The sequence below is a fragment of the Oratosquilla oratoria genome, chromosome 11 (genome assembly GCF_046742065.1).
Source record: "Oratosquilla oratoria isolate Oo_2021 chromosome 11, ASM4674206v1, whole genome shotgun sequence".
Classification (NCBI taxonomy): Eukaryota; Metazoa; Arthropoda; class Malacostraca; order Stomatopoda; family Squillidae; genus Oratosquilla; species Oratosquilla oratoria.
The window spans coordinates 15,011,046-15,029,732 of NC_134787.1; the positions used below are offsets into that span (position 1 = coordinate 15,011,046).

The following is an 18,687-nucleotide window of genomic DNA, read 5'->3' on the forward strand; positions in this document are numbered from 1 at the left end:
GTGAGATGGGAAACATGAAAGAGGAAAACCAGATGGAGACAGTTGTTGTTGTTGTTGTTGTCGTTCCCTAGACTGTCTGTCCGAGCAGTCATGTCTCCCCAAGGAATGCCACAGCCGAAACTTGGTTTTCCCACAAATCCTTTATAGAGTGTATGTTGTGTTGTTTGCATGCATGATTGTGTATAATGCAGTCTTCCATTATGTGTTGTATGGTATGGGGTGAAGTGTTACATCCCAGGCAGCTGTTCACAATGCGGTCATCCAGCCTCTTCTGGTAGATGGAGACAGTTGTATGAGGTAGGTAGCAGAGTTTGGTGAGTCATACAGCTCTTAGAACTGTTTGGAAGAGACATGTTCAGTAGTGGATTGTTGTAAGAGGCTGGTAGATTAAAGTAGACAAGTAGGTAGATAGAGGGATAGGTGGTGAGAAATTCATTTCACAACTTAGATGTTTTGAAAACAATGGCCACTAAGGAGTTGCAGAGTAGCATATTCTCGTTCACCGCCCAATATTTGTAAACACAAGCTAGGGTATCGATATAGGTGCTGATGTTACAGATTGTTAATGCTAAAGCCACTTCTTCATAACAAGAATGCTTGCATAAGCAGTATTGCTTGAGACAGTATAAGTCTTTCTGATTGGAGAAAAGGGTGGAGGAAAGAAATTATTGGTGCACGGAGGTAAAGTCACACCCTTAAAGGGTGGTACTTATTTGTAACGGTAAAAATTATTGGATGAATTACATAGTGACATCGAAGCAGACTTGGCTTGGTGGGTGTATTAACCCCTTCTATACGGTGCCGCATATGTAGGCGGCATGAGGAGCAAGTGGATATGCGAGGCTGCCATATCGGCATCTTGATTATATTTATTGTAGTTGCCCCTGCGTAATGACATACTGTCTAAACTGTCTTCATCACATTTTCTATGGTTATCAAAATTCACGGGTGAAAGAGAGAACGATCGATATAAGCGGTGACTATATTTTATGATGCAAGTATTATTACGACACATCATACGTCTGGCAGCTAATGCTGCCCGCGAGATTTTGGCCCGTACTGAAGAGGTTAAGGATCCCAGGCAGGGAATCCTCTGGTGTACCTAAGACAATACATTGTACAAGAATTCATGAAGAAAATGAAGAAAAGTTTAAGTTCAATTTAATTCCCCTTCGTTTACTAAGTAATGGAACTTGACTAAAAGCATATACTACAAAAGATGCATGGGGTCTACAGATGAGTGACTTACAATTATACGATGATAAAAAGAAAGTGAAGAAAGTAGAAAGTGAATGAAGAAATACTATATCACAGAAGGAACAGTTAACAGAATTAAATCCAGTAATTAAGGAGAGAAGGGAACTGAAAGTGTTGGTAGCAATAGAGCTAACAATTATGAACAACTGACTGAATGACTGATATATATCAAGAAGAAAGATAACTCAAACTTCTTACCTGTGGTGAACCAGGTTGTTTTTCCGACTGTGTCATCTGTGCAAACTGCAAAAGGACATCCTTATACGAAACATTGGGGTCATTCATGGGCAATGCCCCTTTGGATTTGTCTGGTCGTGATGAGTCTGCATCACTACTAGAACTTGACACACTGGAGGGCCGATCATGGTCCCTTGGCCGCTTTTCCCCATCGTACTTCTGTCGCCATGCACCACGTTTTGCACCCCTGAATTGGAATTGAATAAACACTGATTAAATCTATATGTGGAAAAAAAAAGGAACTCTAGCAGAAACAATTATCTGTATACCAGCAGAGTATTCATAGGAATATCACCTAGCAGAAACACTACTTGAAATACCTAGTCCAATGTTAAACATGAACTATAAAAAATGAGAGAAACAATACGAAGATATACTGTACCTGTACCTATCCTGAGACCTAATGATAGAATAAATACATTATATTGTAGTAAAATATATATTAAAAACTATACAACACAATACCCAAATAACATGCACATAAAGAGATAGAGAAATAATTCAACTGATGATCATGATGCAAGTTATATCAAACCTCCTTGCCAGACTTTTATACATGTGAACAATTAAACCTTCAGGTGTAGTTATATCAAGGTGTGTTTGCAGAAACTACCACAAGGATGTAATTAGATCAGAAGACTTGCTTGCCCTCATATTTATGTATAAATACTGCACATGGCAAGAAACGTGTGTGTGTATTTACCTAGTAACATTTTACGAGAGGAGAGTTATGCTTGTAGTGTGTGTCTGTGTGCATGATTCACCATGGTCTTGGATCACATGTTGGACTTGTGATCAACGGTTATTAACCTCCCGGACGAGAGCTCAGAGCTCGTATGACTGATCTATGGGTAATACAGACGCTCCTCTACTTACGTTCATTCGTTTTACGTTTTTTCGATTTTACGTTTGAACTGACTGCAAAAAAAAAAAATTGTAAAAAAAAATTTTTGAGTGAATTTTTTAGTTTAGCGCGCTCTCTGTAGTTCAAACGATACGCATGACGCTGAATCCATTGTTTACATGGCACAAACGACAGCATGAACGTGCCTTGCCTCATCCTCCTCCTCCACAATCTCAATTTATGTTGCTTGAATTTAATTTATTTGAAATTGATGTTATTATTTTACAATGTTATGTGTATAATTAATGATTTAGGGGTGTTTTATAAGATACGGTAATAGAATTTACGGATGTATAGTACAGTAACAACTTACGTTCATTTTCAACTTACGTTTGGCCGTTCGGAACATAACTAAAACGTTAAGTTGAGGAGCGTCTGTACTGTGACCTTATACCCACACACACCCCCAACTCCCCACCCACGAGAATTGCAGTAACAACCCGCAGCACAGCAATACTGAAATTATTTCAGCCTTGGGCGGGATTCGAACCCGGACTGCCATAGTGGCAGGTGAGAACTCTAACTACTGTGCCACGAGGTGTGTGTGTGTGTGTGTGTGTGTGTGTGTGTGTGTGTGTGTGTGTGTGTGTGTGTGTGTGTGTGTGTGTGTGTGTGTGTGTGTGTGTGTGTGTGTACATGCATGCACAATAGGGGTTCTCAACAGATTTAAAAGGGTCTTTCAACTAAACTACAAAGCTGTATACCCTTTACTAGCTTAAAATTATATTTACAATCCTTAAATAGGATTTTGAGAAGATACAGCAAACATATTTCAAATTTGTATTAGAGAGAGTAAAGAAACTCACCGAAGAGGAGGAGTGTTGGGATTCTCCTTACGGTGGGCAGCAATGAGGTGTTGAACATTGATGGTCGGTCCTTGAGGACCTTGTCCCACAGGAGTTGGAGAAACACTGTTACCCTCTGGCCGAGATACCACTGGTTTAGGTAATATAGGTTTCATAGACAGCTGCTTGGCCAATTTGCTGTGGGCTTCAGATGACAAAGAGACACGTGGACCCTCTAGACCAGGTTTGCTACCACTGGTGTGGATGTCAATTACACTAATATTGCTAGCTTTGGGGTCTGGTTTACTGGTGATTAAAGTTGGTGGAATCTTTCGGAGAAGAATAAGCGAAGATATAGAGATCTGTATATTTCGATAAACTGTGATCCTCTTCGGCATATCTGCCGAAGAGGATCACAGTAAGTGATCGAAATATACAGATCTCTATATCTTCGTACTCTCCGAAAGTGGGTCATCAGTATATATATATATATATATATATATATATATATATATATATATATATATATATATATATATATATATATATATATATATATATATATACACACATACACACTTGTACTTACACTTGTATTTCATATCTAAAAATTTAATGGTGCTTGTATTTGTACTTAGACCAGTACTTGAAAAATACCTAGTACATTCAATTACAAACAAGTACATTGATTTAATAAAGTTAGCAAAGTTGAACCATGGGCATGATTAATTAAATTCCATGCTACAAAGTCCTCTGTGAAGGGCACCATATTGATACATGATACTGGATACATGTACTTATTGTTCAATGTGTGTCTATGGGATGGTAGTCTCAGAGGGATGAGTCCCTATACAATTCCACTTTACAAGGGATAAGGGGACAAATGTGATCGAATTACAGAGTTAAAATAGGATGTAGGAGGGGAGCTTATGTAACCTCATACTCCGAAATCAACAACTCATTAAAAAAAAAATCAATCAATCAATCAAAAATTGCAACTCACCTGCATTGACTGAGGAGCAGTAGTGGCTCCTGATAAAAGCTGATTCATCATCATCAATGGAAGCTGAGGACCTCCAAGACTGGAATATCCTCCCTGAGGCAAGAACAGGAGATTGCTGCCCTCCTTTTCCATGTATCCCTCTGCCTTTGAAATACCCCCATCCTTGGTCTCTACCCCTATTTTTTCATCCCCCCGTTTCATGAGAAGAACTTGCTGTTTCCGAAGTAATCGGGCATGTAATTCTTCTTTTCTTTTCTGCAATCTTAGTAAACTATTCCATTCTTCTTCCTTTTGCTTTAACATCAGATCCAGCACCTAAGGATAAAAGTATAATAACATAACTACTAATTATGTCCACTTCCAATGTGCATCACAGCTAAAAACATAGAAAAACATTTGCAGCAGCTGGCAATTTTTAGGAATACAAACTACTTTCCTTTTCCATAAATAGCTCATCCACAATTAAATAGCAAAGATTAGTCCAACATTTCTTCCCAGAGAGCTACCTATGATTAAGAAATAAAGAATCCAGAAAACTACAACTTACTTCCAGATCTTTCTTGACCTGTCCAATTGAACTTTGCACCTGGGACACAGATGTGATGCTGTCAAGTGGCACAAACTCTTCTGAAGAACGATGTCGTTTGGGTACAATAGACACAGGAGGGTCATCTGCTCCACGCTTCTCCGCTTTTATACTGGTGCTGTTTGGGGGAGAAGGACTGTCACGTGCCTCTGCAGAAAACAAAAAATAATTATTAATTAAGGAGTGCTGTCAGGTTTGCTGCAATAAAGAACTACACAAATCATCAACAGTGGGCTGGCAACAAATAAAAATAGTTCATATTTTACACATTAAAACAAAAAAGCAATATAAAATCTAGGAAAATGCAAAAAGGTATAAATTAAATTAATATTACCTCCTAAACTGCACTGATGAGATAGCAACCACAAAATAAATTAATGATCTGGTTTCAGAAAACTATGGAGAGCATTGGTATATTCCCTTGTACTATCTCTCTCTTATGTACTATCAAGGGACTGCATGATCTGTGGGAGAATCATCTCCCTGGCACCCATTTTCAAAATCAATCATCACCTTCATCTATATCTGGGCATGTAGCCCTGAGGGGCTGACACCATTTCCAGACCTGACCAAAGATCTCTCTATGATTAACTTTAACTGTATTTCCTCCTTACATGAAGTCAGAACAGCAACCAGTGACTTCTCTTCTACTACTGTAAATCATTACATACAAAAGGGCCCTAGAGCCACTGTCTGCTACTGTGGGGCTACAGGTTTCAGCTGGTGAAATGAGACAAAAATTATCATTATGTATAGTCTCCATTTAAGATCCATTATATATATAAAAAAAAAAAAAAAAAAAAAAAAAAAAAAAAAAAAAACCTTCCATATCCCTGTACCATATTACTTCATTTAGTTTTTCATTTTCCATAAGGCCTTTGTCTTCTATGTTGTACTAGTACTTCACCTCCATGCTTTCCTCACCAGCCACTCTTCTTTCTCCCTAAACACCAAGACATTACATTCAATATACCATTTCTCTTGCAATACTGGTTATCTATTTGTTATGTTCCATCCTCCAAACTTCTCGGCTTTCATCAGTCAAAATCATTTGAAAAGCTTAGTATGCAAACCTTCCTATCACAGTAAATGCTAAATTACATGAGTGACCAACCCTCAACTTAAGAACTATGAAAAAATCAAGTTTAACTTACAGTCGTATTATTACACGTGTGATTATCATGCCATTTCCAAGTAGCAAAACAAAATTTCTTTACTGAATGACTTTTGGGTTGAATTGGTGGCCATGGCAAGTTTCTTTGAGGATGCAGGTCTCTTACAAAAAAAAATCTAGGGCAACACATTGATTGATTAGAGTATTATCTCCACAGAAACTTGGTTATTTAAAAAAAAAAAATCAAAACAGAGACCAACAACAGGTATACACAAGTAGCGGTCCTACAAAGTAGACACCAAAATCATCTTGCTGCTGCCTGTTTTGAAACTTAAATCCATCTGGAGGTACAGCCCTGAGGGTTTGATACTTGCTCTCCATACAAGGCCCAAGATATCTCTATCAATTATGACCATCTTTCCCCCACCTTTTCATATATGGGGAGCTGACAATCAGTGACTGCTTCCCTCCTACAAGTTCACAACATGTAAAGTCCCACACTAATACAACATTGACAAAGTCCTATATTCCTCCCAAGAAAGATCTATTGGAAGGCTGAAATACCAATGCCAGCTGCTGTGGGGATGCAGTTGGCATTGGCATTGGCAGTTGGCAGTTTCGGACAACAATCATTATAACAGCTTCAACATTCTTAACTTTTGCCAAACTAGTATCATATAATCCAATATTTCTTGACACATGGTCAAGTTATAAACAACTAAACCAGCTTACTGACTGGTTTCCCACCAGTGATGAGGATGTGTTGGCCACCCAGATGAAAAAAAACATCCTTAGGGCACATACACTCCTTACAAGTTTGTAGCCATCTCATCTCATTATGGGTCACTATCCTATGTGTCTGTCATGTGTAGCATCACTCTAGGGCCTGGAGATGAGAGTCCTGGAGACTGAGTAATGAATCAATGCTGTGGTTGTGTTGAAATGCCCCCGCTGGGATTGTCTTATCAGTCCTCTTATTCAGGCTAGGATAGGTGGCTCCTCCAAGGTCAGAGGCAAATTGGCTGAGCTGCCTGACTTGAACCTTCACCAACATCATACAATCTGATAATGAAACTTTGCTTTGTTTCAGGAAGGTCGGAGAGGCTAAGTAAACAGAGCAAAGTAAATTGAAGGGTGGAAAAACAGCCACCATCTGCATAGAAATGCAGATATAAGATGAATAAAATAAACACGTATTTCTTTATGATACATTAATTCTAATTGTATATATAAAGACTAATGGTAACCTAAAAACTGAGGACTATACTGCTTGAAGTGGTCCTGTAAGATGGACACTTAGAGAACACCATTTTCCTGCTATCCATCTTGAAGATCTACAAACACTACCAGCTGCATCTAGTGGTACAGATCTCTGTGGATGGCATGTTTCCAAACCAGACCCCTAATCTTTTCTATCAACTTCACACTACCTTCTCTCCCTCCATACACATGCACACCCACTGTTTACCATACATGGCGAGCTGGCAATTAATAGTGGCTCTCCTATTCTTGCTCTTCAGATAGTGTTACAAAAACAGATCCAAAATTATACGACAGACCAGTCCACCATTTCTTCCCAGAGATCTCTACAGAAGACCATAATGACCTTTGCTAGCTAATGTGGGGTTGCAGCAAGTTTCTAATCACTAAAACTCAAGGCAGTGGTTATAATCAATTGTAAATTGTGAGCTTTGATTCAGCAAATCTCCATATACAGAAGAAAGAGTCCTTTGTATGTATGCATTTATATATATATATATATATATATATATATATATATATACATATATATATATATATATATATATATATATACATATATATATATATATATATATATATATATAGCAACACTGCTTCTGACCCAGGGCAGTGGGCAAGATGCAGGGATGACCTGTCATCCAAGAGGAGCCGAGATAGAAGGGAAGGAGTGGGGTGAATGGAAGTGGTATATGTGAGGACGGAATGGGTGGGGTGGAAGTGGATTTTATGCCTCCCCCCCCCTTTTTTTGGGGAGGGGGCTACCTTCCTTGTAAGGGGGAAAGAGCCTTTGGTATATATGCAGAGCTGGACACATTCCTTGGTCCATTCCTAGGTGCATCCCTTGGTGTCCTGACTGACACCTGAGGGACACACCTCGGAACACACTGAGGAGTGCGCCCAACTCTGCATATATGTATATACATACATACATACATACATACATATATATATATATATATTCCCTAGAGCAAAATGTAGTAACACATTTGTAAACCACACAGCAACACCAATTCTTCTGTTAAGTTAATTCCCAAAGATTGTCTCACATTTGTTTACCACTATCTCAACATAGTGCATCAGCAAATTGTGAGCATTCACCTAAGGATGAGGGGGGCTGATTGTCCTGGAGTATATAGCTTACCCTGCCAAAATTGTGATCTTGTGTACCTAAGCCAAACTGGTAAAGACTTGAACACTAGAATGGGCGAACATAAGAGCTTCATCAAATATGCCAAGAGTGTTCAGCTGTACTCCACCACGTGTCATCAAAACCACTGGATTGACTGGGATAAGGCCAAGCAAGTGTTCAAGTCTAGTTGCAATTTTAGGAGGAAAATATTTGAGTCTGCCTTAATTGAAGAATGCACAAAAGCTGTTAAAAGCAGTAAAGAGTTTTTACAAGAGTAGTAGAGCCTGTGTTAGAATTAGAAATGGAGAGAGCGAGTCATCTGAGGTAAAGGTAGGACTTTGACAGGGATGTGTCATGTCACTGTGGATGTTCTACATGTACATGGATGGGGTGGTGTGGGAGGTAAATGCATGGGCAGTGGGCTGGGAATTGGAGATGGTTAAAGAAAATGGAAAAAAGTGGGAGGTATGCCAGTTGTTGTTTGCTGATGGCACTGCACTAATGGCAGGATCACAAGAAGGATTAAGGAAGTTAGTGACAGTTTGGGAAGGTGGGCGTGAGAAAAAAGTTGAAGGTAAACGTGGGTAAAACTAAATTGATAAGATGTACAAGGGGAGAGAATGGCAGAAATTTGAAGTGAGAATTAAAGGAGAGAGATTGGAGGAAGGGGATAGCTTTAGATACTTGGGGTCGCATGTGGCAGGAATGGGAGGAGTGGAGGTAGATTGTAGATTGAGAGAAGCAAGTAAGAGCCATGGGGGGATTAAAAATTGTAATGAGAAATAGACACTTGGGAATCAATGCTAAGAGGAGATTATATGGAGGGGTGATTGTGCTAATAGCACTGTATGGGACAGTGACATGGAACATAAAAAAGGAAAGGAAGAGTTTAAATGTGTTTGAGATGAAATGTCTGAGAAGTATGATAGGGGTTACAAGGTTGGATATAAGGGGGGTAGTCAAGTCAAAGGCACATGCCTACTCCAACCCATTCCACTCCCATCCACCACTATTTCCTCCCTCTCATCTTAGCTCCTCATGGATGACAGGCCATCCATGTTCTGCCCACTGTCCTGAGTCAGAAGCAATGCAGCAAGACACAGTACATCCACAGCAAGGCTACTTCACTTAATCAATGATCCCCCCGCCTCTATGTCCCCTCATGCAGAAAAAGAGAAGACGTGGAGAAATCCCTTCGGGCTGCATCAAAATATCATTCACACATAAGCACCCCCCATACCCTGCCCCTCCCCTCCTTGTACAACAGCATCATCTGTACATACATATATACATACATACACAAATATATACATACTTGTATATATAAATACATTTTCCCCCCACACCCATCCAAAACCCATTCATCAGCCCTTCCATTTCGCAGCTCATCCTTGTCCCCTGCCAAACCATTTAGGTCAAGAGCAATACAATAAATCTAATAAAACATAACCACAAAAGTTGACTTCTGAAGTGTGTCTATTGCTTTGCAACAGTGGGCACCTTAACATGTTCTACTCTGGCTAATATCAATTCTATTTAGCTTGGGGGAGTACTTGGACCTTCCTACAGATCTATAGGAAGAAATTTAGCATTGTTATCTGTGTATTATTTGAGTGGGGCTGTTTCTATATCACTGGCTGAAACATGAGGAGGGAAGCAGCTGAGGATTGTCAACTCTCCTTATGTGAAAAGGTGTGGAAACAGAGTTGGAGTTGATGGATACCTTGGGCTGGTCAAGAGACCAAATACCCCTTGGACTTGCACACAGAGGTGAGGGAGTTGACAGATTATTGTTCCTGTCTTTGGTGTACATGTGTATAAAAACATATGCACACACATGCCAATATTGTGCCAACATACAAAGGGGGAAACAAGGAAGACCCAACAAACTATAGACCATTCCCTCTTACAAGTACAATAGCCAAAATTTGTGAGGAAGTCATCAAAAGTAGATGGACTAAACACCTGGAGAATAATATACTAAATCTGAGACAATTCGGATTTAGACAGGGAAGATCATGTGCCACAAATTTGATCTGTTTCTATTCAGAGTTAACAGATATAATGCAAGAATGGGAAGGATGGGCAGACTGTGCTTTCCTATGTTTGATTAAAATACCACACAAAAAATTATCAAGAAAACTCAAAACAATAGGAGGTATACACAGAAAATTATTGAAATAGATGGAAGATTTCTTGCAAGGGAGAAAAATGAGTGGTGCTCAGAAATAAAAACTCTATTTGAAAAGAAATGATAAGTGGAGTCCCACAGGGTTCAGTACTGGCTCTGATAATGTTTGCTATATATGTAAATGACATGGATGAAGGTGTAGAATGTTACAAGAACTTCTCTGCAGACGACACAAAACTACTAAAGAAAGTATGGAAAAAGATTGTGAATCACTACAGGGAGATCTGGACAAGGTCTGGGAATGGAGTCAGAAGTGGGAAATGGACTTCAACATTAAGAAATGTAGTATAATGGAATTTGGAAAAAGTAAAAAAAGAATATCAGGACAATATAAAATTGGTGCAAAGGATGTAAAGAAAATTTATTCTGAAAAGGACCTAGGAGTAATTATCACCAAAGACATGTCCCCAGACAAGCAGATATACAAAATAGTTGGAGAAACCTACAATTTATTAAAATCAATAAAAGTTGCTTTTAATTACTTGGACGAGATAATGGTAAAGAAAATACTAGTCACATTGATAAGACCAAGATTAGAGTATGCAGCAACACTATGGACAACCAGTACAAAAAAGAATATAAGGAAAATAGAAAGAATTCTAAAAAGGATTCTTTCTATTTTCCTTTTCCCAGGGCAGTGGAAAAGATGCAGGGATGACCCATCATCCAGGAAGTGCCAAGATAAGAGGGAGGGAAGAGAATGGAGGGGAGTGGAGTGTATTAGGGATGAAATGGGTGGGAGTGGTTATTATGTCTTTGTTTTTTGGCTACCTCCCTTACATTGGGGAAAAAAGCCTTTGGTATATGTATGTATTTTCCTTTTCCCAGAGCAGTGGACAAGATGGATGACCCGTCATCCAGGAGGTGCCAAGATAAGAGGGAGGGAAGAAGGTGGAGGGGAGTGGAGTATATTAGGGATGAAATGGGTGGGAGTGGTTATTATGCCTTTGTTTTTTGGCTACCTCCCTTACAAGAAGGGAAAAAGCCTTTGGTATATGTATGTAGAAAGAATCCAAAAAGCAACGACAAAGATGGCCCCAACACTCTACCTCCCTTATAAGAAGGAAAAAAGCCTTTGGTATATGTATGCATGTAGAAAGAATCCAAAAAGCAACAACAAAGATGGTCCCAACACTCTCAAAACTGACATACGAGCATAGATTGTCTAAACTGGAACTACCAAACCTGGAACAAAGAAGAGAAAGAGGTGATATGTTGGCCACTTACAGAATCATGAAAGACATGGAAGTCCTTGACAGAGAAGACTTACTAAATTGGGATAGAAGGAAAACAAGGGGACATGAAAAGAAACACAAAAAGGACAGTTGTAGAAGAGATCTGGAAGAGAGAGAGAGAGAGAGAGAGAGAGAGAGAGAGAGAGAGAGAGAGAGAGAGAGAGAGAGAGAGAGAGAAAAAGGGGTGTGTGTGCAAATAACATACATGAATTTATTAAACAAACTAGATGATGCAAGATACAAAGACAGGTTACCACAAGCATAGCTCCCCTTCCTGTATAACACAACTAGGTATACATGCACACACAATAGGTAATACTATCCCCCAACCCTGTTCAGTCTTTTCAAACATGACCTACTTTTCACCAAGCTCATAGCATTCACATATGCTTTTGACCTACAAAGAGCTGAAACAAAACAGAATCTCAGCATATCCTCCAAAGTTTCCAGTGACAGTGCACATTTTAGACTGCTATAAATCCAAAATGTACCCAACAGCATCACTAAACAGCAAACCCTTTCCAATAGACAAAGCCCCCAGAACACTGGGCCTCGCATTCCACACACACAACATCCATTAAGAATTGTGAAAGAGATGAACATTTTGGCAGACAATCAATTCAGCTTTAGAGCTAAAAGATCATGTGTGTTTTTAGCCAAGAGTGATTGATGTACAGGAAAAGAGAAGATTGGGTGGAGTGTGTACCTAGATCAAGCCTTTTGCACGGGTACCTCATAACTACGGAAATTGTAGCACACTAGATAACTAAATGGTTAATTACTTGATTGGACAAGATTGCCTAAAGAACAGGTACATGGGGGCAGTGAGTAATGGAGTTCCACAAGAATTGGTACTGGCACCAGTAATGTTTCTTGCTAATGTAAATGACATGATGGAAGATGCAAGCTATCTATATTAACAAGTTTGCAGACAATGTGAAGATCTATATCAACATGTTTGCAGACAATGTGAAGACCATGAGAAGAGCAGATGAAGAGGACTGTAGGTTGTTGCAAAAACTTTTAGTTTATATACCTAGAACCAAGTGAAAAATATTTTAATGACACAAAATGCAATCTAGTAAAAACTGGAAAAAATTAAGACCATTATTGAATTATCTAAAAGGAAATGTAACATACACATAAGAAAAAGAAGAGAAAGAGCTGGGAGTGTTGATAAAGGATAATTTGTCATCTCACAAAACATATTGGTAAGACTGACAGCAAGACATACATGACTAAGAATGTAAAGGTGTTTTTATCCCTACATGGATGAAAAAATAAAGGAAAAAAATCATAGCACCTAATCCACTCTAGAATGGAATAAGCAGCAATGATATGGTCTCCACACAAAGTGAAATAAATAAATTAAATCAAGAGAATGTAAAGAGCAGACACCACAGCATATGGTTCCCAGCCTTACAGATAAACTGCACAAGACACTAGAAGCACCATAGAAACAGAGAGGTTATCTGATTATGGTTGTTCAGGTCTAAAGGATGTAAAACAGGATTACAAAGGGATTAAAAAGGAATTGCATGCTGACAGGAGACCTTTTGGTCCATAACTAAGGCAGATGCAAAAAAAAATAATAATAATAATAATAGTAATAAATGAATGAACAAATAAGTAAATAAATAATGATAAACAATAAACAAACTGATAAATAAGTTTGTAATAAAACGATAATAATAAATAGATGCAATAAAATAAATGGCAGGCATAGCAGCATATTGCTTAGGCGTTTATCAACAACTTCCTTCTTTCGCACAATTTCCCAAACTCTGTCACTAACTTCCTTAATCCCTCCTCTGATCCTGCCACAAGCACAGTGTTGTCAGCAAACAAAAACTGCCTTATCTCCCATTTTCTCCATTTTTTTTAACCATCTCCAATCCCCAGCCCACATCTTGTGTTTACCACTTGCACCACTCTATCCATGTATAAACTGAACAGCCAAGGCAATATAACACATCCCTGGCAGTCCCACCTTTACCTCAAACCACTCGCTCTCTTCATTTCTAACTCTAACACAGGCTCTACTACTCTCATAAAAAATCTTTACTGTCCTTAACAGCTTTCCTCTTATCCCATATATCTGCATTACCTCCCACATTGCCTTCCTGTCTACCCTGTCATAAGCCTTTCTCACATACCTGTCTTACCACAAAAATCTGATCCATGCAACCCCTACCTGTCCTAAAACAATGTTCCTCACCAATTACTCCCTCTGTTCCTCTCCTAATCCTAAATTTGGGTAAAAGTAAGGTGATGAGATGTACATGGGGAGAATTTGGCAGTAAATTGGAAGTGAATATTAAGGGAGAGAGAGAGACTGGAGGAAGTGGATAGCTTTATATACTTGGGTGAGAATGTGATGGGCAAGGGAAGAGTGGAGGTGGAGTGGGGAATTGAAAAGTGTAATGAGGGGTAGACATTTAGGAATAGATGCTAAGAGGAGATTGTATAAAGGAGTGATTGTACCCAAATCAATGTATGGGGCAGAAACATGGAACATAAGAGAGGAAGAGTTTAAATGTGCTTGAGATGAAATGCCTGAGAAGTATGGTAGGGGTTATTAGACTGGATAGTGAGAAACAAAGAGGTAAGGAGAAGAGCGGGGATGGAGAGGAAGTTGGGAGATAGGGTTGATGAAAGAATATTGGGATGGTTTGGACACATGGAAAAAATGAGAGTAAAGAGAGATTAATAAGAGGTGTGGAATGCAGAGGTGGAAGGAGTAAACATGAGGGACAACCATGGGTGAAATGAATGGATCGGGCATTGGGAATGAGGGGAATGTCTATTGAGAAGGGAGAAGACAGAAGATGGGGTGAGTGGAGAGTGGTTGTGTATGGATGATGCTGTGATGCATGGAAGGGAGTGGGTGGCGCATGGGGGATGAGGAAGTATGTGTGAATGATATTTTGATGCACCCTGAAGGGATTTCTCCCCATCTTCTCTTTTTCTGCATGAGGGGATGGATATGGGGGATTGCTGATTAAATGAAGTGACCGTGCTGTGGATGTGCTGTGTCTTGCTACGCTGCTTCTGACCCAGGGCAGTGGGCGAGATGCAGGGATGACCCATCATCCAGGAGAAGCCAAGATAAAAGGGAGGGAGAGGGGTAAATGTGAGTAGAGTAGGTGGGATGGGTGGGAATGGGTGGGAATAGATCTTATGCCTTTGTTTTTGGCTACTTCTTTTGTAAGGGGGAAAAGCTGTTGGTTTACGTATGTATATCTCCATGAATCTTAAAACAGTTGGCAAATGTGTTTCTATCCACTTCAAAATTAAATCTACTTCCAGACAGTTTGAGACCATTATTTCTTGTCCAATTCTAATTCAGTGTGAAAATTTCATCACTTCTGATGTCAATTCCCTCTTGTCTGATTCGAATTCAGAGTGAAAATTTCATCACTTCTGATGTCAATTCCCTTTAGAATCTAAAAGACCTGTATCAAATCACTTGAGCCTACTTTTTTTTTTTTTAACTATAACTTTTTCATGGAGAGACAACTATGAAAACTTAGGTTGTTAAAGTTCACTTACAGTCACAGAACTTATATCTTGTGGATGCAAGGAGTTCATGGTTGAATAATCTAAATTTTATATAAAATAACCGAAAAACTATAAATTAAATAGAATAACTGGAAACATAACCATCTACTTCTACACTTTATCATTCATTTTTAAGCACATGCTTAGCCAAAGATAAGCTTTACTATACAATTTCAAAACAGGGTCGGCACTACATGTATAACAGTGCTCATCTATCTAGCGTGAAACAGTGGTGGGCGTAATCGATTACCAAATGATTATTCCCAGAGTAAGGGTTGAACTGAGGAGAGTCTATATCTTAATCTAAAACATCTCACCTAGACAATTAAATCTACAAGGTAGTGCAAGTTATTTCTTGTGCGAATGCAAGGGCAAATTCATTCGCCTTTCTCCTTCACGCCCGTTATTGCCCCAGTGTTTGGGCGGTGGTGGGGATGGGGGGTGGAAGGGCAAGGTAACCGTTTCAACACACATTCATATAATGAGATATTTTTTGTTAAAATTCACAATTTCGTACTTCACAATTGATACTGAGTTGCATTATATATAGAAAACAAATACATTACCAGTATTTATTCAAATACATAATGAAATAATATGTTCTGTTCATGAACAAAAATAAGATTATTTTATTGAAAGATTGATTCATAAAAGAAAATTTTATTTTTTCGTTAATATTCGTAATTCGTAGTGCATTACTGACACTGACCTGTATGACGAAAAAATAAATATTCACTTTATTGTCAGTCCTCATTTAAAGTGGAGTTTAAATTTTAAAGTGGAGTTTAAATGAAATCAAAGTAAACTTAATAAATACTAAAAGTCGCGGGTCAACATTTCAGATATTACATATATATTCTAGGATTCTTGGCTGAAAAAAGACTAAAATCCATGTACACCTTATACTTTACAAATACATCACTAATCTATTTCCAGGATAAACAATCGAGTACTAATCTATTATTTATCGCAAAAGTAATCGAAGTAATCACATACTAAGGGTTTTCAACCCTTCCCAGGGAGGACAAGTCAAAAAGGCATACCCACTCCCCATCCACCATCTTTTCCCCTCTCAACTTGGCTCCTCGTTGATCCGAAGTAATTGATTACATTGCATGTGAAGTAATCGATTAGAAAACACTATAAATATATATATATATATATATATATATATATATATATATATATATATATATATATATATATATATATATATATATATAGATCATCTCTAGTATGTAGTCAACTCGGGCATGTTATGCGCACAAAAGCCAAATACCGCATTGCTGGAAATGCGAAGTGCATGTTTCCGTAGAAAGATTTTTTGCATTTTACTTACATGAACTGAGAGATGGCTACTGATATTAAATTAAATCATTATATAATGCACAAGTATAACGAGAGAATTAGATGAAACACTCATTATAAAGAATGTTATCGATAGTAACAAATGAAAATTGGGGATGTAGTTCCGCAGTGCCTATACACGAGCCACCAATTCACAATTAAATAATGTAACTTATAGCCAGCCTCCTCCATAAATACAAAGATCACAAAACAACCCATTCCCAAGACCCAACAAATTCAATACTACATCAAGCACGTAACCAAGAAGCATAATGAAGACGTTCAAAATCAACACTAGTTTGTCCTTTCGATTTCTTTAATGTCATCCATATGAAAATTCAAGCTATATTACGGTTTGCTATATGAGTATGCCTGGATGCAGTTACTGCATATAAGGTAATACGAAACAATGATGACTTGTTCAAGATGACACTTGGAAAGAGACAATTTACGAAACATAGCACTTTCAGAGCATGAAATATATTTATGCACATTTTGGTTTCACGCCCTACGGGCCGCGGGTCTCATTCAAGAGATCAGGAACAACGGATCGATTGATTGATGATCGATCATAGCAGTGTTCTTCAAATGTGATACGTAATCATGAAGACAACCTACCTGGTGTATTTTCTTCATTCTCTTCCACTTTGGCCTCACTGCCCTCGCCAGTCACGTTGCCTTCGTTTATAACAAGCTTGTCTTCATCCTCTTCACTAGACTCTTTGCTGTCGTCGTCATCATCCGCGTCGTCGTCTTCAACTTCGTTTTCCGCCTCCAACGTTTTCGCAGCTTCCCGAACTACACTATCTGTTTCTCCTGTCTCTGCTCCCCCTCCCGTCTCCCCGTTCATTTCACCTGCGTTCGAGTTATTTGTCGCTTTTTTGCCGTCACTACCATCCCCTCCACCCCCACCACCACCACCACCACTATCACTGCAATCCTTCTTCGTGTTGTTGTTATCACTGATATCTGGTTGTTGTTGTTGTTGTTGTTGTTGTTGTTGTTGCTGTTGTTGTTGCTTTGGGTCATCTTGCAGTTTTGCACCAGTTTCGTCCGCCTTCCCTGAATGGGTGACCGTGTTGTTTGGCGAGGTGGCCGTTGTTGTACTTGATGTTGTTGTCGCACCTTTGTCTGGCTCCCTGCTGGCGTCCATGGCGTCGACTTGGGCTAGAGAGTCATCTGGGGTCATCATGTGGTTGCCTGCAATCAAAAGAAATAAATTAATATTGTAACTAAACCTTACAGAGGATGCATAAGAATACTACTTCACAAATATGCACATGGTCATCTAGAATTTAAATAGGAACATTGTTGCATGCCTCGATGATCTGGGGGATTCAAGATAATGGTGTCATAGATAAGTCGTCAATTGTTGAATGTTACAATACCACCAACCATACAAAAGCAATGGCAACGGAAAAGGACCTCCTCCTAACCTCTGAATTCGTAAGATATCTTTCGACACAGCTGCCACTACTAAGCGTTGAGGCGAAATACACTCGCTGCAAGACTGAGAAGGATCACCCTCATCTCCACATGGCTCGGCACTACTGATGACTAATATCTCTCAAACTTCATTCCGGCTACACTAACTTCCGGTTTAACTCCCAGGAAATTGAGTGATTTCTTGGAAAATAACAAGTAAAGACGAATCGTGAGGTTTCCCCCTTCCGCTGCCCACGCTCCCTTCCGAGAAATGATCAAGGAATTTAACAATCTAACCACAGGATTTCAATCACATCCCAGATATTCAATTAACTACTCTTTACTACAACGGTGAAGTACATTAACACCTCTACTACATATATACATACTACCAATCAAATCTGACTAAATAAAATGTTAAAATTGTTCAACATTTGGCAACATGCGTCGGCATGACGTAGAATATGGCAACTACGCAGTGACGTCACACCCATGTGGTATCTCATCTTGCCTTCCACGAATATGGGCGACCTGAGTAGGTTGTTCACTATTCCGAGCATTCAAGATCAGCTAAGATGCGTAGGAATTCTGTTGTTAGACCAAGTTTCGGAAAAAAAATAGATTCAGCCCTGAAAACATCTCAACTGCGA

At 39.0% G+C, this 18,687-nt stretch overlaps 1 protein-coding gene across 9 annotated transcripts in view; it reads right to left on the reverse strand.

The window, feature by feature from the left end:
- Positions 1-18,687, reverse strand: part of LOC143029611 (uncharacterized) — a 212,481-nt gene that overhangs the window by 27,275 nt on the left and 166,519 nt on the right. For 8 of the 9 annotated variants that reach the window (XM_076192349.1, XM_076192347.1, XM_076192345.1 and 5 more), the window contains 6 exons: positions 17,231-17,812; positions 4,734-4,921; positions 4,187-4,501; positions 3,205-3,512; positions 1,877-1,894; positions 1,456-1,681 (listed from right to left, as the gene is read on the reverse strand). In XM_076192349.1, the coding sequence (XP_076048464.1) occupies positions 1,456-1,681; positions 1,877-1,894; positions 3,205-3,512; positions 4,187-4,501; positions 4,734-4,921; positions 17,231-17,812 (1,637 nt within the window). The remainder of the gene's footprint in view (positions 1-1,455; positions 1,682-1,876; positions 1,895-3,204; positions 3,513-4,186; positions 4,502-4,733; positions 4,922-17,230; positions 17,813-18,687) is intronic. The other variant, XM_076192341.1, reaches the window with a different exon arrangement.